This window comes from Taeniopygia guttata, chromosome 1 (genome assembly GCF_048771995.1).
Source record: "Taeniopygia guttata chromosome 1, bTaeGut7.mat, whole genome shotgun sequence".
Classification (NCBI taxonomy): Eukaryota; Metazoa; Chordata; class Aves; order Passeriformes; family Estrildidae; genus Taeniopygia; species Taeniopygia guttata.
In genome coordinates, this window is record NC_133024.1 from 58564902 (window position 1) to 58588280 (window position 23379).

The 23379-nt window shown below is 39.3% G+C and overlaps 1 protein-coding gene across 1 annotated transcript in view; it reads right to left on the minus strand.

The window, feature by feature from the left end:
* EPSTI1 (epithelial stromal interaction 1) overlaps positions 1 to 23379 on the minus strand; it is a 49555-nt gene that overhangs the window by 12397 nt on the left and 13779 nt on the right. The window contains 4 exon segments of the mRNA XM_004175066.6: positions 3010 to 3103; positions 13974 to 14047; positions 19688 to 19771; positions 20398 to 20471. Of these exon segments, the coding sequence (XP_004175114.5) occupies positions 3010 to 3103; positions 13974 to 14047; positions 19688 to 19771; positions 20398 to 20471 (326 nt within the window).

Below are 23379 nucleotides of genomic sequence, written 5' to 3' on the forward strand. Positions count from 1 at the left end.
AAAGATATCCTGAGCAGTCAGAAAACACAGTCAGGATATATGATAATGAGATGGGGTATCCTGGGAAGAAATAAAAGTAATGAAAACATTACCAAGGTGAAAAAGCAGAATGGAGGCCTTATAGCAGAGGGGAGCACAGGATTTTTTTTTTCTGGAAGTCGGGCAACAGGAGAGATCAAACCTACTATTATTTGTGAGGCATCAAGAAAATTGAAAAAGTGAACTACACATCATAAATAATGTAATAACAGTGCAATAGGTTTTAATTAAAATAACTAGCCCTGGTCTTTCACACATTGCAATTATTTGCAAAAAGCCAACTGACAATTAAGGTCTTAGAGGATCCTCAGGATATTACACACTGGAACCTCTACTGTAAGGTCTTTGAGCGGGGACATAGGGTAGCACACTAAAAAATGAGCCAGTATAATTTAATACAAGAATTGTGCAGATTTGACTTAAGTGAGGAATTGTTACAGGTCTACAGACTATTTCCAAAATTTAATATATGCATGCAGAACAACACCATTAAAACAACAGGCACATAATTTGCTAAAAAGACTGAATAGAGAAAGCAATTATTAATAGCTCAATTTTGAGCTGGGAGAAGTTGCTACATGTGTCCAGGGAGACTCATTCTGGGTCCTATATTATTCATTACTCTCCGTAATGGCTTGGAGAATTGTGTGGAGAATATGTTAATCAAGTTGGAAGACAATAAAAATCTACACAGGATTGGTCACACTTTGAAAGACAGGATTAAAATTAATTACGAGTTTGATTAAATAAGCAGGCCTAAAAAGTCATCAGTGACAGAGTCACTCAAAAGTAGTCAAATTTGTTCATGGATGAGAAGTAACATTTGGCAAGGATAGTTGAGCTAGGTGTGCTAAATTAATATCACTATCTAAGAAATGATGTGAGGGGAAAAAACCTTTGATCTGCATCACATTGTCCCAGACTGTTTTCAGAACAAATTTTTCAAATTTAAAAAAATCACATACATATATATGTATTTCCCCTTTTTAGTATGCATGTTAGGCATGTCCTAAGCTTATCACACTTCACTATTTCAAATACATTGTTCCTAAATCTTTTAATTACTCCAGAAAAAGGACACATTCAAGGTAACATCCAAATCAGAGTCCCAGTTTTCCTACTGGTTTAGCATTTTGGTGCTATGCCAAGTTTATTTAGATAAGAACTCACAGGTTACATCCTTTGGATTTCTGGCTCAGAGGCTGTGTCTATGCCTATAGACTGGACCTCATCCAAGCTGTTTGGAAAGACTTTGATAACTGCATTGCTGCATTATAAACAAGTGATTATTTGATTTACAAAGCTACAGAAATGCAGCCACACAAAAGACAAGTATAAAAAGCTACAGAAATGCAGCTACAAAAAAGACAAGTATAATGTCAGCTATACTAAAGAACAGTACAGATAAATGTATTTTATAATAATACAGACAGATGTATTTTATCTGCTTGGACACTGGTGGTGTGAATGATGAACTATGGGATGCAATTTGGCACAACTTTTTGAGAAACTTGACAAAACATGGAATGAGAAAGCCACACATAGGTAGGTAGAGCAGAAGGACAAGGCTAAAAGTAGGCTTGTACAACTGAAATAGTTCAGTGTTCCTTCAGCCATCCACCCACTTCTGTATGGATATGAAAACAGCAGCACAAAATGCTGAAATCCAAGTCAGTGAAATCCAAGTCAGTTGTGGGGACATGAGTTCAATGGTTTTCACAGTTCAATGCTCACATAGTACGAAAGTTGCAGAGCTAGACCTCCCTTACCAAAGAGCAAACTCCCACTGTTTAAAGTGTTGGATGCTTCGAGAGGGAGGCAGAAGAGGTTTCAAGACATCTTTTCTCCCTTTCCATACCACTTCATTTTGGTTGTTCACCCAGGACTACAAAATAAAGTCTGAAAGCCACTCTCCGACAATTGACCTTCTGTCCAGCAGTGCTGGGCAGAAATTGGCACTTTCTAGCTATATATCTGCCCACATTTGCTAAAATGTCTTTAGGGTTTTCAGAGATACAAGATATCCTGAAGAATTAAAGGGGAATGGAACCTAGTTTCAATAATAACTTTCTTTTTCAGGCAAGGAAAACCAGGAAGAGATACTAGAGGCAAGACAGATGTGTCATATATCCTGTTGGCAACAATTTCTGCAAAGGGAGGATTTTTTCCCATTTCTAAGGCCTCTGAGGAAATATGGAGGCAAATCTTCCCTTCCTGTTACCCAACAGTTGGTGCTCAAGGGTGTATACAACAGAGGGCTGCCGAGATCAGATACTTCCAAACTCCTGCTCCGTTGCTTCCAATGTTAATTTCTGTCTGCTTGGCTCCCTGTTCTCTGTCCTTCCCCAGTTATCAACCTCCCTACAGGAGAAATACTTCTCTTTCAGGATTAATAGTCCTCACTGAAACTTTCTACATTAGTAGATTTAGACGTGAAGAGACTAATTGTATGTGAAAAAGCCTCTTAGAGTCAATACAAATAATGAAATTGAGGCAATTCTTTATCTATTTCCTACTCACACTGATACTTACCAGACTATTTCAAATTGGGGAAAAGACCCCAAGCAGTGTGTAGAATCACTTTTTGGATGCAGTGAGAAACAAGCTTCTCTTTTGACTGTATTTTTATTGCAGTAAAGCATCTGCTGACATTAACTTATTGAGATTTCATAAAAGCTTACCACCAGTGGATGGGTACAGGGCATACTTAAGATTCTCATCTAACCTTAGAGTATATATCTGGTTCTCATTTATCAGAAAGAGATCTGTGTGCAGTTCTCTACTATGTAGAATTCCCTGCCAGTGTGGAAGAGACAAGGCAGGCAGTCCCATTCACCCAGAAAGGATCCTTGGTACTCACTGAGTTATGTCTCAGCAATTAAGCTCAATTAGGATATTCTAACATTACACTATTGACAGCACCTAGGAAGCTGATATAGAAAATACAGCACAGGCTGCAGTTTTGCTTACCCATGCTGTAGATTTTGGGCCAGGATTATCAATCTGACAGGAATCACTCTTTGGCAAACCCACGTCCAATCTGTTCAGTAATTCATTGGTTTTGCTATGAAGAAATTCAATCCAAATAGAATTGTTAGTGCTTCCATAAAAATAAACACAGCTTTTTATTCCACCCTTGGAATCTAGCCTAGACATTTTATCATGTGTCTGCTGAAAAACATCACAGGTAGGAAAGAAAAAGTTTATGGAAACAGACAAATGGGACAGAGGATACAGAACCCACACTGTGGATAAGACATTTGCTGGGATGATTTCTTAAGCAAACAATTATAGTCATTTGCATATTTGGGGTGTACAGTGGCTATGCATTCCTCATTGTAAAGCTCCTACACAACAGACTCACATACCACTGGACTTCATGAGGATGCCAACTGCTTCACAGAATTGTTGCAAATCCTTCTATGAGATCTATAAATCTCAGCTAAGTACTTTAAAAGATTATTTTCAGAAATTTTTCTTCACAGTTAATACAATGCAGTCTTACTACAGATTACTTTATCAAGCAGAAAGGCTTTCAAGCATTTTGTAACAAGAAAAAAAAATCTTGTCTTTAGTTAATGCACAACATTTTCATTTCTTATTCTGGCAAGGGCAATTTTCTTTTTCCAGCTGCATGCCTAACAAACCCAGAATTTCAAACTAGCATCACTTTGCTCACAGTTTTGACCAAGTACAATTAAACTAGGTCACAAACAAAAACAAAACATGGGAGTTTGTGTGCTGTAGTGAGGAATGAGTTTCTTAACCTGCACTCCCAGGCACATATATTGAACTCCTTTCTCACTCAAAGGAACAGAGTTAAAGAGTCAATTTTATTTCTGTGTACAGTTTTAGAAAACATGAAAGCAGAGAGCAGAAAAAGTGCTTCAAGAGATATTGAATGGAAAGATTTACTCTTCTCACAGGGCAACCAGCTAGCTCTGTGTAGGGGAAGATGCCACTACTAAAGACTTAAACTTAGAGAAAAAGCACTGGCTGCTGAAAACTGGTTCTGATTAACTGATTACCAAGTGTGTTTTATATTTCACTCCATGATCTAAAACTGTGAGTAAATACTTTATTGGTAACATGTCCTGCTGGTCAGTGAGGAGTGATATATTGAGAAGCTGAGAAAAAGAACAAGAAACCACAAGTTCTTCTCTGTTACTCTACACAATACAAAACCATGTTACCACTTCAGGTACAAAATACTTGCTTAAATTCTAGCGAGTCAGGCTTTTAGAGTCTCACTATTCCCAGTTCACTCCCCTTCCTCCATTACCTGGGTATTTAACAGACCTCAGGCAATGTACAATAAAGAAAGAACCAGATAAAACACTGTTTTCCCTAATCTACAAAGTACTTATACATAAAGGTTGAACAAATAGTCTTCTTATACAAGTGTTAAGCACTGAGTTTTTTTTTTCACAAAAGATGAGTTATTAAGTGGTAAGATTGCACAGAATAATTTTGGGAACACGAAGATTTAAATTGCAGATTTTGTGTTTCTCTACCTATCCTAAAACTGATCAAATAATTTATTTCTACACCAGGAAGACTAAGAACTCCTACAAAAAATCTGGAGTATATCTGAGAAGGTCGAAGCTCTGTGGAAAAATATGTGGCAAGTTGGTGCTAGATGCTCTAATTCCTTATCAATGGCAAGAGAATGACATGGAGTGTGCAGAATTTCTCATTATTTGCATAAAAATGTGGTGGGGGCCATTGAATTTCCCAGATCAGCACACTGATAAGTGAAAAGCTTACTGAGTTTTAGTGTCAGAAGAGGTGATTATAACAGTGGAAGCAAATAAAGTTCCTCAGCAAGACTATGCACTGCCTTTGAATAGAGAAATACCTGACTTCACCAAATTAAGTAATACATTAATGAAGTATTCCTATCACAAGAAAGGGACTCAGATTTCTGAGTTTTCCAATGGAAGACAAATCAGGTCTTATATATGTTAATCTGCTGTATGTCATCTCTGTGGAAACCTAGCAATGCACCTAGGGTTACCAGACAATGTCTGAATGGCATTTTTCATTATACTAAACCTGCAGTCATAGCAATACAAAACATAGCTTAAATCAGGCTGCATGGAAAGAGAGAATTCAGGGAGATGGCTATTCAATTTATGTTCTGGAAAGGAAAGCAGTATCACCAGAAGGAAACCAGCATATCAGTACACAGTCATTTGCTAAAACTTCAAGGGCTAATCAAAAATGCTAAAATGTGTTCCTCTAAACTTAGTAACATTAAGGAAAGAAGAGCATGAGATGAAGAAATTTATTTGAATACAGTAGAATCCTGATACCCTTCAAACACAGCTAGGTAAAAGGAGAGAAAAGATTTGGACTAACCATGAAGGCACTCTCCAAATAGGCTGCTAGCCTGAGTTCTGACTACCCCTAAGCATCAGTCTGAAGAGAACCACTGATACTTTAGTTAAGCTGGAGTGATCTTATGAGGGTATTTTGTCCTGGTAGCCCTGTCTCCCATTACACCATTGGGAAAAAGCCTTTTGCTCTGCTAATTAAAACAGCTTCCTCCCATACTGTTGTGTTTAATAGCACCAAGCACTGCTCTTAGCATGGCAACTCAGCATCTACAGTGCAGTAACTATTGCTGGAATAGTTTTGGCCTGTCTCAAACAGCACTTTCACAAACAACTCATGGCTTCTGCCTAGGAATGAATATCAACCACAGCTCCCAACAAGCTTTTTAGATGCTACCACACCATTTTGGGAGGTTAAAAAGTTTTCTAGCAATGGAAGTGGGCACTCTCAGGCCTCAGAAATGTCAGTGATTGATATTTATCAGTACAGATGCAGAAGTGGGAGAGTGAAGCACAATACAGGATTTGGGGTCTGAATAACACTTAAGAGCTGTCATGAGAAACTGCTAACTCTGCTGCCAGGATCATTGAGTAATGTGCTAGAAGGGGCTGGTGCATGACAGTGGAAATCAGAAATGTTGCAGACACTCCCTGTAGGTCCTCAGATATATGGCTTTACATTCCACAGCTACTCTTCAGGCAGAGGCCTTTTTAAAAACAAAAGCTGCTATGCAAAACCATTTTTTGAAGCTCAACAAGTGTTTGGGACTAAATGCTGCCCACATTTCTACTAGGGTGAGATGAGGGGATGGTTATAAAAGCCAGAGTGGGCCAAGTTCCTCAGGCTTGTGTAGGAGTTCACATGATCCAACAGGATCACCAGCCCTGACAGCTGAGAAGCAGACAGCTCCACATTTGACTACAGAATGCAACTGCAAAAGATCTGAAGACCCACAACAATCTCATTGCAAGATCCAAGGTCTAAATTCCTCTGCAGAATAAGGTCTTCAATTTTGTGTGTCAATTGCTTTTAACTACTGTCACATCTTTGAAAAGGATTAGGGACATGAATGGGGATATGGACTCAGGATTTTCCAGCATTACCAACATTTTTCTCCATCCAAGAGTCACACAGCACCACTTGCTAAGCTTTTCATTTGAGACTGTATTCCTCTCAGATACGACAGAGAGAAAATAATTTTTCTGCCTACACATAAAGTTCTCAGCTTTAAGTCTGTCTTACAGACTAACATTAAAAATGCATTAATTAAAAGGCTTCTTGTAGTCTTCATTAGTTCTCCCCAATGGAACCAGTGGCAGTTAATTCTTTTGCTTTAATTGATGGATATTGAAATGCCAGTATACCAAAAAATATCCTGGCCTTTATGCCAGTACGTTTGGAAAAAAAAAAAAAAGGCAGCACAGTACTTTTGCATATATCATAAATCTATTTATTTCTCTTGACAAATATATATTTCTCTTGGTAAAATATAATGTCCAATTCTTACTACTATTGAAAACAAGACAGCTCATCAACTTGTTTTCTCAAGTTGCAGGATCTCCACCATTACAATTCTGCTCTAATGAACATCCACAAGTATGCTAAAAGTCACTCAAAAATAGTAATAAAAAAAAGTCAAAATAAAGAAACCCAAAGCAGGTAAACCATTGTAGCTATTGCAAAGAGTAGACAACTTGAGTAGCCACTAAGCCCACAGAAGAAGCATTTAGTGCTGAATGACTTGAACACATCAGCTTCCAAAATAATTGCCTTTAAGCAATGCTGAAGTGACTTTTCACCATTTTCTCCCAGTTCAGCTGGAAAACTAAGAAGCATGCATACTGCATACATAATGTTAGTTTCACACATATACCCAGAAGCTTCAAGATAATTTTTAAAAATAGCTGGACTCACCCTCTCAGAAAAGAAAAATAACTCAGCAACAAAAAACTCAACCCCAAATTTAATTCAAGGCATCTTTTTGCAGCACCAGCAAGTATATCAAAAACTTCTCACTCCAACATATTAATTGGCTTAGTATAACAACTTCCTCAACTTTTTCAGAAATTAAGATTAGTTGCATAACCCTACAAAAACCTACCCAGAAGAAATGCTGCCCTTCATTTCAGTAAGGTCCATGGTGGGTGTGCTTTCACTGATGCCCTTGTTCCTTCCTCACTGAAAGCCCTGCCTTGTGCATTGCCATGTGGATCATTGTCAGACATTTGTTGTGGCCCACAAGGTAGGCTGGCTGGTACTGGGACTAACAAAACCATGACAAGGGGTAAGGTAGTAAAAACACCTCTGTCTGTTAGCAACAAACATGCCTTCAGCTCCACAGGGATCATGGTTCTCTTGTACCTCAATTCTTACCCTGAGCTACAGAAGCCACTTTTTGGGTAAGACTAATAAACAAACATCAGCCATGTCCAAAATTGCCAGCATGAACTAATGTTCATTTCTGGAGTGTGTGTAGGTGGGGGACTCATCTTTTGTTGGAGGCTATATGGTAAAAAATTACATTAAATTGTTAACACATCAAATTCATGTATGACGTTGATGGCTCTTCTGCAATGCCCTTTTGTGGAAGGGGTTTTACAGTGACTTCTGTGTGCCAGAGAGAAGTTTGATAAGAGGATCCATCTTTCCTCCTGAAAGAATTTTCTACCAAGGTCGTTGACATAGAAACCAAGAAAGAAAGAAGGATAAATAAAAGAAACCTGCAACTGTCTATTCCAATAAGCATTTTGTCGTTCATGACCAATGAGTAAAGTGTAAACTTACGAGTTTTGTAAGAATGTATAAAAAGCATGCATGCTATAATAAAAAAAGTTTGAAGCCTTTTGAAAATGGAGTGTGTTGCTTTGTATTGTCTCCATTTCAACTACAACACACTTTACTATGAAGAAAGGCCATTCTCTGGATATTTAGTCCACCTGTTTTCCAACATAAATCCTCCCAGTAGCCACATACTAAGCTTAATACAGTATTCACAGACTTCATTGGCAGTAATGCAAGATCATAGTACAGATGATTTGGACAAACCTAATGATAGTTATCAAACACCGCTATCTTTGGCTAGGAGGATTTCTTGTCTGCAAGTTCTTGAGCATCTGTTCCTGACTTTGAGGAAAAGAACAAAAAATGTGCCACTAGCTCATCTTAGGTATAAGGCTTCAAGAAAGTATAAAAATAGGTTGTTAAAAGAAAAATATAAAGCAACTTTCTCAGCAGAATTATTTTCATAATTTTCTACCCACACTTAAAACTAATCTATCCTCTCAACCCACCTGCTTTTTCTGTTTCCCTGACTGGATGAAATAACACAGCTCGGCTATTTGTTCCTCCCACCAGGTCATTCAGTATTCCTGGATGTTATTTTAGATGTAAGCTTCATTTATTACCTGAAGTAATGAGCATAAATCCAGTTTTAAGGAAAATGCAGTTTCGTATAAGTCTATTGCATTCCATTCTGTGTGCTCCATCTGCATGTGCAATCTGCTTCTATATTTTCAGCCAGCTTGCATGGGCAGATTAATGCGCACAATTAGAAAGCAACCTCACAGGCGTTCAATAAACTGCTTTCATTATTACACTCAAGAGAGCCCCTTTGGATGTCTATAAAAGCCTAGTTTTCTGCCTGTTAGCTAAATAATTGACAACGCTTAAAATAATCAGGAGCAAATGAACAAAACGAAGACAATTGTGGCAGAAAGAAGCAAACAAAGGATTCTCAAGGCTGCAAATGCTTTTTGTGTGAGTCCTCTTTCATTCTCTTTAGCAACCTGTATTAAAAGTCTGGTCAGGTTTACACTTGCACTTCTGTGGGGAAAATTTGTTGCCAGCCTGCTGTTTGAACCACACATCATAGGGGACTGAAAACTGGCAAGGACACTAGCATTTATCCTGTAAAAATTGATAAATAAATAAAAATTCTGTTTTGATTCAGGTTTTATTCTCCTGCATTTTATGACTTTTGAGAAAGCTGCTTTGGCAGCCAAGTGTATATCAGCTTGGTTTGGTGAACCTCCTGCATTGTGTTTGGAATATGGACTCAGAGACACTCTGGCAAATGCTGTTTCCAGCTCCAAATTCTGAGCAGAATATATTGAGTGCGCACATGTATCTGAGTGCAGCTGTGCCAGGAATTTTTACAGGAATACAACCTTCACAAAAATAGAGGCATGAATATTTAGCAAGATAGTATTAGAAAGTAACCCTATTTTTCAGACGGCTTTTTCCATTACATAAATAGGTAGATGGCTATTAGAAAAACAGTGTAGATGGCTATTAGAAAAATAGTGGAACCCATCCAACACTACAATTTCTAACATCTAACTAGAGATCTGGGCTAAAACAGCATGGTAAGACACCCTACAGTTCAGACACAGATCCACACAGCCTGCACAGCAAGCATCTGAAACGGTCAGTCATTACATATCCATCCTCATTACTGTTTAAATGACAAATGTGGTGTACTAACTTAAGAGAGAATGTCCTGAAAAGATCTGTTCATTGTGTCCTTTTGGAAAGATGTGCACTCAGTTCTTCCCTCGCATGGATTAGCAATTGCAAAGTACGGGCTACAGGAGCCTCCATTACCTCGTAATGCACTCTGACAGAAACACAATCAGGCCAATAATGCAAAATGAATCCAGGATACCATGACTCAGAAGGAAGGAGTCCATTTCATGTGTAAGTAGTTTCTGGCAAAAACTCAACACATAGTTCCCCATTTTCTAAATCTGGTATCCACAAGGACAGAACCACAGCAACACTGTCACCAACAAATCTCTCATGTGCTTCTCTTCTACCTACAGTAATCATGCTATACAGCAACTTCTCCACCCCAAAGTCTGCTCCTGTGTGCTCTTAACACTTTTAATACACAGCTGTTTCAGGAGACACCTTGTGAGTTTTTTCTGTTTAGTCGCTGAACAAAGCCTAAGTCCACCAGGGTCAGATGAGGGGCTGATCCCAAAATTGTGAGGTTTGCAGACTTTTTCATGGCAGTCTGCATGCCTGTCTAGACTACATTCTCACAAGACACAAACACATATTCAAGCAACTGTGGTAACAGATACAGCTGACTTTCAAGGACCTGCTGCACACAAAGAAGCTATCAAGGCTTTCAAGAGATGGGAAATAACTATATTCTGTAGACAGCACACAAGGTTACAGACAATCTTTCTTTTTAGCACTCATTTCATGTTAGACCCTTTGAAAAGAGATTTCAGGGGGAAGGTCTTGTTTTTAATAGTGACAAGAATTTAATCAGAAAAATACAATTCTGGGCAGCATCATACTTTATAGTCAGAGCATTGAGACTATTAAGTGCCTTTCCTTATCAAATATAGAAGTGACACTCCATGCAGGAGAGGTACCGATTGGGCTGTACCCCTTGGAGGCTGATACAGCTGGAGGTGGTGATCAATTCAAGGTTTCCCAGTTAATGAGACTGCTGGTAGGCATTGATCTCAGGAAAATTGTGATGTTGCAGCTACAGATCTTACAGAGGACAGACTAACAAGGGAGCTTATCTTTTGAAATGGCTCTATAGGCCACAACTTTGCAGAGGTCACTGCTTTATATGCAGTATATGACCTTCCTTCCCCTCCATTCCCAGTAAGCAGAAGAGATCAAAATATCCTAGTAGAGACACTGAGGAAAGGGGCACAACCTCATATTTGTTCTCTTTGCCTCTAGATGAAGTGTCTTAGAGAAGGGAAGTAATGAGTCACTCATTTTTGCATGGCAGGCAAAAGCACATCTCTAAATACCAAGAACTTCTATGCGAACGTGTCACTATTAACCAGCAGTACTTCAATGGAGTTACTTCACAAAATCTGAAATGTCACACAGCTTTTCATTACTCTTGGATGCTGTGCTCCTTAATGCCAACATCTCCTACTAATAACCTCCAGTTGTACTCCCTCCTTTTCCTGTGCCCACCAGAGAATTCCTTCGGACCAGGGAAGGCATTAGTGTCACTGTGTCTGCTGAGGAATACATTCTGCACAGCAAGCTCGGTGTCCAGCTGCAGGTTGAGCCCTGGGGGGCTGGAGCCTGAGTCCCAGGCAAAGGGTCATGAACTGCCAAGCCTTTGCATAACAAAGGGCCTGGAGACCTGTCCCTTGGCCAGGGGAATGGACAGTGGGAAAAACGACAGGAATCGACAACCCACAGACTTCTCTGTGTTTAGACTGCAAGGGGATAAAAGCTCAGGGGTTCCTTTGTTAAGGGTGCCTCCTTGAAAGCACCAGGTCAAGCTGCTACTGTATTATTTAGTTATTGCACCATGATTAAATTAAGGATCTGGATGTGCGAGAGTCTGCAGTGGGAAATGTGGTGTTGAACTGGTAGGGAAACCTGGATGGAACCTGACTGTGTGAGCGTGGGGGGTGTGGCTGCAAAGGGGCCTCAGTCCCAGCTGAGGTGGAGTGACTGACAGAGTGGCTCCTGGATGGTCGGACAGGCAAGTTTCCCTAGCACTGCAGCATGCAAGGGCTTTGCTTTACCAAAATTGCATTCACTGGAGGTAGGTTTTCAGCTTACTTCCTCCAGGTGAAGGATCTACAGGGCCTGCCTGGTGTATGTTCAATACACAGTACACACAGATAATGTTCTGATAGTTAAACTCACACAGTGGAACTTGAGACACTGTAGTGGTGAGTCCATCTTCACCTTCACTTGCATCAAAGATGACACCAGCTGAATGCTCACAAGGCTTTCCTTAATCAGTGGACAGAATGGGTCCCAGGAAGTGCCCGAGCCAGAGCTCCTGCACCACCCAAGGACTACCTGGCTGCCGAGGTAAAAGAAAAAGAAAAGACCTCTACGATCATCAAGTCCAGCCATTAATGCAGCACTGCCAAGTCCAGCACTCAACTATTTCCCTAAACAACCATCCCTAAGTACATGTTTTTAAATACCACCAGAGATGGGGCCTCAACCACTTCCCTGCCTGTTCTGAATCTTGGCCACCCTTTCGGTGAAGGAATTTTTCACTTGTGTCTGTTTCCTGTTTTCGTATGTTTCAGAGGGTTTGGGCCTGCTTTTGCAAAACCAAATTTACTTTTAATGGGCAAGAGCACTCAACAGCAGAATTCATTCCACCGTAAGCAAAAAAACATACAGGCAGGGAAGGAGAAGGAAGGGAAGAGATATGTGTCATTCATAACTGAATATGCCTTAAGACAAAAAAATCAGATTAAATGGGAAGACAAGAACCCTGACAATCCCCTGAAGAAAAGCAAGACCCATAAGTGAGAACCTTGCACTGCAAAGATCTGGTGTGTCTGCTGTTGATTTAGCCTCAAAGAGAATCAAAGTCAGAAACAGGCAGAGATCTAAAGTTGTGCAGTCTTCAGAATTCCTGAAGAATCAAGGTGTGTGTGTGTGTAGGCATCCACACCAGAATAAACAGCAAGCCAAACACCAATATCTAGAGACAAATACTGGCAACATATTAATGGAAAGAGCTATGCCTAAAGCCAAATGGGAAGAAACAAAAGGAAAAATACAAGAAAAGCCGGAGTCAGTGACAAAGCACTAAAATGTCTGTACCTTAGAGAACAGTCTGGGCAAATGATGAAGGAAGTGGAGCTACTAGCATGGGACAGAAGCGACTTCTTTAAAGGACACAGAGGAGGAAAAAGCAATCAATCAGGCTTAGAATACAGGTGAGTAATTTCAGAAGCCAAAGATAAAAAAGGTAAAGGTGACTAAACAGCACTGTGTGTTAATTATGTGATAGAATCAGTTAAAAACAAATAAATGGGGTGGAGTGAATGGGCAAGGCAGGAACTTCACTGCCAATGGAATTAATTATATCAGGACTTAGGCCATATCTAAATCTGACATTAAGGAGGTATTCTTGGGAAATAGGTCTTTACAACATATCTCCACAATTAAGTAGGACTATGCTAAATAGAGGAAGTCCTCATTATTTACATGTGGGTTAGACTTCTTTACTAATCAACAAAATAAATGGGTGGAGATGTAATTTAGATTCTGTTTTGATAATTAGTCTTGGATTGGATGATTATATATTGATTCAGTTAAAGAACGAAAGCACAAAGTGATTTTATAATTCTCAACTTTCATTTCAAAGTGTATGCTTTAGGAAGCTAAGAGAGCTCTAGAGGATAAAATTTCTCATAGAATAAGGTGTGGAGGAGGCTTGAATATTTTACATAATCATAAAATCATTGAGGTTGCTGGATGTCATCTTGTCCTACCCTCTTCTCAAGTGGGGCCTCATTGAGACAGTTACGCAGAACTTTTGAATATGTTCAAGGATGGAGAATCCACAACCTGCCTGGGTAACCTGTGCTCATATTCAGCCACTCTCAGAGTAAAAAAGTGTTCAGTAGGAACCTCCTGTGGTTCAGTTTGTGCTCATTTTCTTGAAGTCAAAAGTTTCAAGTTAAAAATTTTAAAAAAATAGCATCAGAAGCCAAATCCGTCTTGAATCCCAAACCAGGAAAAAAAATGCAAACAAATAAGATAATATTAAATAATAATTAAAAACCCAAACAAAACAGAAGGACAAGTAGAAAAGGAACTTTAGGTAATAGGTTTCAAATTTTACGTACTACTTTTGATCTTCAAGAAGCATCTCTCTTCTTTGCATTTCTTCTTGTCTTTTTTTAACTTCAAGTCTCTCTGCCTAAAGCATTAAAACCAGGAAAAAATAGTTGAGGTTTTCAAAAAACAAAAAAAACCCCATCAATTATTTCAATTCCAATATTTCAATATTTTTGTTTTTAAAAGACATATAGCAGTTGAGTACCGAAGTGACCCAATCTCAAATTTAAAGGTATTCATTAATGAATAAATATCTCCTAGTCAAGAGACCTGTTTAAATTTGAAAATGACATGGTGTTCCTAGTACCCACCTACCCAAAAGGCCTTGTGAGCCTTCACATCCATCATGTCACAACCCTGCTGGGGACATCTTGGGGCGTAGCTGATGCAACCTTGGTCCTTGCAAGAAGGCAGAAGACCTAGACCACTGCACCAAAGCAGATGATAGTCCAGATGTGGCACTGACAGTGCAGTGATGTGAACACATGTAGCTTACAGAGCGGACTTGCAGGAGCGTTAGGTACTGACTAGCTGAATACATGCTAAGACAAACAAAAGTGGGAGACGTTTGTACTTAACCAGCATTCTTCTGCCTCAGATACTGTATCTGGTGCAAGACCCAACCAAATCCTTGACACATAAAATTCCTCTGTAAATCTGGATATCCCGCAAATTATTAAGTCCTTTAATATAAAATTGCACATAATTTCCAATGGAAGTATCATCTAAGCTGCCCAAACCCCAAATTCAAGAAGAATAAAACATTAAAATAAAGCAAAAACTGCAGAACAGCGGCAACATACAATTCAAGCTAAATTCCAGTGAAAAGGAGGCCAGCCAAAATTTTTTTTTAGTTCACAGGATGCAGTTAGGTCCAGTGGGAAGAGCAGTTAAAAGACAGATCAGTGTATGAAAAGCACAAATTAGAAGTGCCAGCCTAAGATTTCAGCCTGTTGTATTTTGAACTCCCACACTGCAGTTGGTGGGGGGATGCTCTAATAAGAGCTCTCAAGAAATGATCACAACAACTCTCATGTGGAGCAAAATACAGTCTCGGGCTGTCACTCTGCTCATTGCCCACCCTCGAAATGAGAAAAGGTAATTGCTCAGTAACCCAGCAACCAGACATTGCTCTGAACAAAGTGCCCTGGAAATTTCAGACAATACCTTGCAGAGATGGGAAGGGAAGTGTAGGTAAAAATGGCCCCTGTGGCCAGAGCCCCAGATCAGGGAGAGAACACTGCCAGAGCAGAGGTACTGCGCAAGAACAAGGAGAACAAGGAAGGGGAAACATGTGAGGGGGTAAGGGGTGTTAAGAACAGAGCTGAAACCCCCAGTTCCATAATCTTCTTTCTGTCCTGCGATTCTGAAAAATATTTCAGAAAAATTACAGTTCTGCTGGCAGTTACTCAATTATTTTGTCTTTATGCATCCTGAAATATGCATTTCAGAATGCATATTTTTTAATTGGATAAAGAATGACTGTCTGAAAGAGATTTGCAAAACAAGTGCAAATTCCTCCTTTGCATGCATTGGATTAAGAAAAAAAAATCCTTTCAGATGTCTGCAGATAGGAAAAGAGCCACTATGTTGTGTGATGATAAAAACTGCTGGAAGGCAAAAGACTTAGAAGCTGTTATTTAAAAAAAGGCAGTGCGAAATAAACAAAAGGAAGAAGGGTAATCTTTGAATAAGATATCCTGTTCACTCATTTCACATGCAGAAACAGTGATAGAAGGTATGACATACTGATGCAATTGAAAAATTTAACCAAACTATAGTAAGGAGCATCACTACACAGTATGGGTAATTTTAGAGTGTTCAGGGGATATATTGTTTGCTCCTAACCTAGACAGAGATGATGTTAGGCAAAAAAACTCCTACTCATTTGTGCAGCTTCACAGTTACAGGAAAGGAAAGAGGCAGAAAAGAAATCTTATGGTTTGTGTTATTGTCAAAGGTGATGCTGATACCCTTGAGACACCAGTCATAGTTCCCATGATTTTCCTCAACACTTCTCAATACCACAAGCTGATGCCTTCACCTCTCAAAAAGCATTGGATGTGGAATCCACCATCATATTGCAAGGCTTCTGAATGTTCAAAATAAGAAATTCAAAAATTCCAAGAAAATCTAAAGCTCACAGGACTTGTTGTGGTCTAGCTCCTAGCTAGTGACAGCTAGAGAACAGTGATATTAACTTTGATAAATACAAACCTTCAGTATCAACCCTGTCTCCCACTAGATGAAAAAATAAAGGAATATCCTACAGCTATTCTACCACCAGAATGGTGTCTGAAGAAAACTCCAGCATCTTGAAATTGCTCACTTGTGCCTGGTGTGACTATGTTTTACTCTGGAAGTATACCCTAGGACACCTGCTTAAGGATGCATATACGTGACAATCGACAGGATGGGCACATTCTGTAAGTGATGACAATCTATCAATAGACATTGCCAAAACACTCCACATTTGGCACCATGTTCAAAAAGCTAAGACTGGAACAGCTGTGATATTGAAGGTAAACACGTTGAACAATGTTAACAGAAGGTCTGTAAAGTGCCCGGTTTTAACAAATTCCTGAAAAAAGGCCACTCATGTTGATTAACACAGACAAATTAAAGAGCACATGATTTGATAAAAAATAAAATGAAATTACAGCTTATCCTAAATAAGACAGTTTTTGAAGATGGCAGTACTGTTTACTACATAATGTGAGAGGAAAAAAAATGTTGCCTGCAGTATAATTACACTGAGCCTTTTAATTTCAAATTGTTCTAATCTTCTAATAATAAGTCAAGATCTAAACTATAAAAGGAAATGCTAAAGGCAGAGTAACAGCAATAGAAATTCAGTGACAGGAAACCGAACTATCCATTGCACTGAAGTCATCGAATTTTACACGCAACACAAATGAGAAAAGTTTAATAAACAAGAAGCCAAGTATCAGCTGATTGCTTATTTTTTGGGGAACTTTGATATTCCTTTCACCCAATAGACACAAAGGAAATCATGATCCAGTCTGGTCAAACACCATGATGTGAAGGGCTGCACAAAAGATACCAACTCTAGACATCTACTACTAATGAGCAAATAACAGAAAAACTACCTCTTATGTACTTGAACACTTTCTGTGGATTAGACACACACCTCAGCATCAGGGAAAAATACAGAAAAAGGGAATTCCCTGATCATGTTACCAAGTCTTTTCCGAATTATTTCACTGAGCACTCACCATTAGCTTAGAATACCCAAACTCAGGCAGCGCACGGTTACCCCATGAACAAACCCCAACAGTCCCAGGACAAGCTGTCTGTCTTGAAGCGCACAGGAGACCTCAGTATTTGTTTACACAAGATGGCCCTGTGGAGCAGAGAATGAAGAATCTTTCCTCTCTCTGGAAGCTGGAGAGAGACAAGGTAGATGCCAAGCTCGTCTTCCAGCAGCTAATAACCCCATGGTTAATTAAAGAATGACAGAGAGAGGCAGGTGGACTCGTACAGTTAGTAAGGCAGACCTTCTGTATTTGGGTACTGCTTTGGCAGACTCACAGTTTTCGCTTCTTTACAAAGATAGTGGGAAAGGGGATGCTGCTTTTCTCTGCGAAACCAGCATTAAAACACTAACATAAACAGATCCTAAGTTCACAGGCAGCACTGGCTTACAGTATACCATCCTTACAATCAAGGAAGAACGGAGCAGAGTATCAGCACCCGTTCTAGTCATTGCACATTAGTCTGTAGGGCTTCACCATTCATGTCTGTTGGCAAAGAAGCTTTCCAGCTGTGAAAGTTCCAGGGCTCCTGCTGATAAAGCTGGCTAGCTATTATCTCCTCTCAGACTGTCACACAATTTGGTTTTTATTGAATGAATAATAACCTTGAGCAAAAGGGCTGGCAAGCAAGAAAAGACGGCCTGTGAACTTGCAGAAAGACATGCTCTCAGCCAATGCCCTACAGGTGCAGTTGAGTACAAATCTATCACTTCAAATAAAAAGCTCCTTTCCTTTGGTAAACAGAGCCCAATGCTGTTTGTACAGCATCAGCAGGATCTGTGTCATTCTCAGGTCTTGGGAGCCTTTCATATGTAGACAGAGTGAGATAGCCAAATTGGCACCTTCCAGTGGCTTTTCAGCATTCTCTTCTTAAACACAAGGTTGAATATTTAATACTTAATCATATTCCAAGAAGAAATCTCCATCAGCTCAATCACTATTGTGAAAGACAATCTGAATAAACAAATTCAAACTAAGAGTTCCCTTTCACGCATCTCTGTTTTGTGTGATTGCTTTGTGGGTATACGTTTATTTAGTCAAATTAGACAATCTGTTTGGCAAAGATGTTTGCTATGATGTTGCATCCTCCTTCAGCAAAAATGAATACTTACAGTTTTACTATCTACAACATCTATAAAGATTTTATAATCTGTAGGAGTGAAGGTAAGGAAATTAAAGAGCATGAAAACAAACCTGATACATCAATATATTTTCCAGGTGTAACTGGAAATCATAGCAGTCTTGTAACATTTTTCTTGTCCAATGGCCATGGGCAAACATCATACATTAAATAATTAATCCACTCTCTTCCACTGCTATCATCGCTGTGTCTGGAGCTATACATGAGATGGTAACAGCTAGTGGCATTTTCAGATGCTAGTATTTATTGTCCCTGTAAGCTATGGTGTATGGGCTTATGCCCTAAGTAGAATACTAACCACTGAGAGACCAGGGACAGACTAACCCTAACTTAGAGGCAATTACAGTTATTTCTGTTTATGCAAGCCCTTGTATGCCAACCAGTATTGATGACTTTTTAATTAACTCTCAACATTCGATTTCTGCACAGAAAATAATTTTTACTGTTGTAGAGACAAAACTTGCAAACCTTAAATCTCCCTTTCTCTCCTTGTTAATGAGCATATCAGTATCATGCTCCCTCTCCTTTCATTTGTCATTTAAATTCCACACTGCGTTCTCAAGCAAGTACTACTTGGTTGCCACCAAGGAGACACAAATGAACTTTTAAAAAGGGTTGTACAGCACAATGAACAAGAAGAAGCTTTGTGAGAATAACTAGAGAAAGCAAACAAATTAAAAATAATAAAAGAAAATTTTCAAGTGAGCTATCATTGGTGTCAATATATGGAGACTATTAGAAGGAAGAGTGATATGACCTATTAGCAAGACACTTGTGTGTGCAGGCTGTAGAAGGGCTGGAGGGGCAGTGGAATTTCAGGGTGCTCTCAGCACAATGCAGGTAGACTACACTGACCTTTCCATAATTTGGATATCTTTTCAATCCTGACAGGCTGGACTTTCTAGTATTCTTCCCATGTGCACAGGCAGTTATGGATTCCTATAAGGTCTTTGCGCCAACTGCTATAATCCAATCATAGAGAGGGAGCTCATGCCAAAAGGAACCATATAACCTTCATACAATTTACTCCTGACCTTCATGTTCTCCCTTTCTGCTAACTCTGCCAGATAGATGCAGCTGAAAGGCTGGAGTTTCTGATGAGCCAAAGGAACACTCAAGCCCCCCAAAACCCCGGGCAGGCATCCTTCAGTCAGCTACGAAGAGGAGGAGGACTACATTTCCTAATTCCTCAATACCATCCAGGGTTACCACTTAATTTAATTAGCCAGGTTTGTGTAGTTCAGCAAAATCAAGCATCAAGACATGAACTGCTGTATGGCTTCAAGTCTGCAGTAACCAGATATACCTTCTCTCTCTGAATTGCTTTCTTTTTCAGGATTTCAGCTTCTTCAGCTGCCTTTTTTGCTTTTACATACTCTTCTCTCTTGTGCTGTGTGACATAAACATAGGAAGTTATTTTGCATATTTATGTATACAAGGAACACATACGGTAACTTGACTCTTACAGCGCACATCTTTCAAATCTAAAATGTGTTAGGGAAAAATTTCTGGATTTTTTTTCCTTAAAATAAGACAGTGAATAATGCAGGCTGTGCAACAGCTACTGCAATATTGGCTTTAAGAAGGCTGAGAAATCTAGGACTGATAAATGGGCATCCATGCAAGGACTCACACAGCTGATTGATAACTTGCAAGCTTTTATACCTCTTGTAACAGGAACAACATTTCCACATAAGCACAGGACAGGGTGGTACATTGATCAATTAGTCCAAGCATAAGCATGCCGGAAGATACAGCATGGCATTTAAGTGGCTTTACAACTGTTTTGGTTGTTATTTGAGATATCAGCTGTGATACAGATTGCTACATATTTACGGAAAGATTTCTCATTTTCTTTGGTGCAGAACATTAGTTTCTGATTTTCTGCTGCTTCCTTCAGGTTTCATGACTTTCTCCTGTCAAGTAGCTGTGAGTTCATTTTATAGTCATACAAAACACTACAGGAAAAATGTTCTTTTGAGTCCTAAAAATAAACAAACATTTATTCTTACTGACCTTCTTCTGGTATTTAGATTGCATAAGAATAATTTGCTGGTTTTGTCGTACTTGAGCCTCTGATTCGTTTCCACCTTAAAAAAATCCAAAAATATAAATGGCACTTTGTGTGAGCATTTTAACTGCAAATGCCAGTCATTTCAGAACACAGCAATATAACAGATTGGATGTATGCATATACAAGAAATTTTTCATAATTACAGTAGCTGTCTGACATTAAAGAGAACAGATAGGAGACCTTATTGATAATTTTTTTCATCCATCAAAAGCACTTGCCTATTATTTACAGAGCATCCACTGTATCATCCACTCTATCAACAAATATGTCCCTACAATGTATGATCAGTTTGCTGAGGAACTATTCCATTTTCAGAAAATCAGTCATGCTTTGCAGGTGAGTTTTCATTTTCACATCCAGCTATCCCCACCTTTACTCAGTTTGTCACACACATGCAGTCAGAAATTCTATTGCTAAAAAGTTTCTCTTTTATCAAATTTAGGATATTGGACTCTGCCAGCTCCAGTGGGATGCTATAATTTTAATATTTTCTAAGTAATGTTTTGGGGCTCATGGAAGAATCCCCTTTCTGAAATGGAAGTAAAAGCCTTTACCCACAGACCTCACATTCATATCCAGATAGTAGAAAATGTCCTTTTTCAAAGCCGTGGACTCGCTTTTGTGAACATCTTAAGTTCTGGCCATAATGTTCAGCCTTTAATAAAAATAAACAAAATCCCCACAACCAACCAACCAACAAAAAAACTAATCACACAAAGAAAGTGATACTAGGTCTTAAGGGATTGAGGAAGTGACTTTGATTCTATTACTCTGCTCTATTTTCCAAGGTATTTTCTTCCTGTAGGAAAGGAAATAATTTATTCCCTTCAGTTGTTGCAAAACATAACAACAGCCCTCATTCTGTTATGAGGATGGGAGCTGTACTTCCCCAAGTTATTGTTTTCATGAGAAACTCCCCTCTATTTAACTCCTAATTCAACAGAAGCAGCTGCACCAATCTGTGCTATCTTAGGCACCTGATATCCTGGGTTCTATCAAAAGCAGCATGGGCAGCCGGTCAAGGGAATGTGATTCTGCCTTTCTGCTCTGGTGACACCCCACCTGCAGTGCTGCATCCAGCTCTGGAGTCCCCAATACAAGAAGGACATGGACCTGCTCGATTGAGTCCATAGGAGGATCTCAAAGATGATCAGAGGGCTAGAGCACCTCTCCTGTGAAGAAAGGCTGAGATAGCCAGGATTATTCCCCCGGGAGACGAGAAGGCTCCAGGGAGACCTCCTAGCAGCCTTTCAGTACCTGAAACGGCCCACAAGACAGCTGGAGAGGGAATTTTTGCAAGAGCATATACTAGGAGGACAAGGAGGAATGGCTTTAAACTGAAAGAGGAGAGGTTTAGATTGAATATAATAAAGACGTATTTCACTGTGAGGTGCTGAGACACTGGCACAGATTGCCCAGAGAAGCTGTGGATGTCCCATCTCTGGAAGTGTTCAAGGCCAGGTTGGATTGCACCTTGAGCAAAATAGTGGAAGGTATCCCTGCCCATGGAAGGGTGGGTAAAACTAAATGATATTTAAGTTTACTTCAGACCCAAACCATTCTATGAATTGTAAGACCTTTCATAAATGTAAGAAATACTAGGCCTTGCAGGAGGGATCACTCTTGTCCAAAGGTAGCTCTCTCCATTTACTAATGGAAGGTAACTAATCTTTAGGAGCTTTTGTGACCATTCTCATTTTGTGAATGGGAGATCAATACCCTAAGCATGGTAACATTTCTATGGACACAAATAAATCCCTAAGATAAGTTCTCCAGAGAGAATGGTCATAGAGTATACAAGCAATAAGCTTAGAATAGCAATAAGCATACAGCTGGCATTGTAGAGTGTCTCTTCCCCAGGTCTAGAAAATAAAACTGCTGATAAACAGGTTTTGAAACCTCTTAGATGCCTAATCTTTCACTTTTTTTAGCCTTTTAATAGCAACATTTATTTTGTGCACTGTAGTATTTTTGCCCGTACTGGTGGACATAGTCTTGGAACAAACATTTTTCTGATCATTATTAGAAATTGCCTATAGCCTTTCAGCCAAGTTTAATTCATTCAATTGCCTTGGTTGTAACGTGTCAAATGCTTCACTGAAGTCAGAGGATGTTGTGATCATATATAATAATACCAGAAAAGAGACTGTTGCATTTATCAGGCATGATTTGTTGCTCCACTTGTTGCTTACAGAGGAGAGTAGAACTTGTATCCTTCATTGTTCTCATCTCTCCATGATGCCTGAAAATTTGGCAGTCAAATATTACAGAGTTGAAATCCAGAATACTTATATCCCTGTGGAAACTACAAGTGTTAAAAAATTTTAAGAAACTTCAACTTTATTTACAGATTTTATTTAGTGACTTGGACTAGAGGTGTAGTCCCTTAAAATCACTCTGAGAAAATAACACATGATACTTTTTTCTCCTAATGAGTACCTACAGGTGTAAAATTAGAGATGCCATTTCAGCTCCAAATTTGTTCCTGTGGGAATGATATATTCTAATAATCTTTGCACATCAGGTCTTTTCAGAGGCAATGAACACAGTACTTGTGTCTCAGCCTCCAGGAATCTAAGTGGCAGCTAGAGAGTGACTAATGACATCATAATTTTCTACTTAATAAATTTTTTTTCCCTGTCAAGTTTCTTCTTTGCCCAGAAGGATTTTAAATGCAGTTGGGCCAGAAGTTAAGACTCTTGACACTCAGTCCCTGAAGCTTCAAGGGACACCTTCAGTCACGCAGCCAGCCCGCACACACCAAACATGCCAAATTTCTTTTTCCAGATTTCACTTTCTTCAGAAAAAAGCTCTATGGTTTCCTTGTGACAGAAGTATGTCATCTAGAAAGTACCCACAAGCAAGAAGCAGATGTTGCACACAAACTCTCAAAGACTCTGTCTGGCCATACAACTGAACGTGAT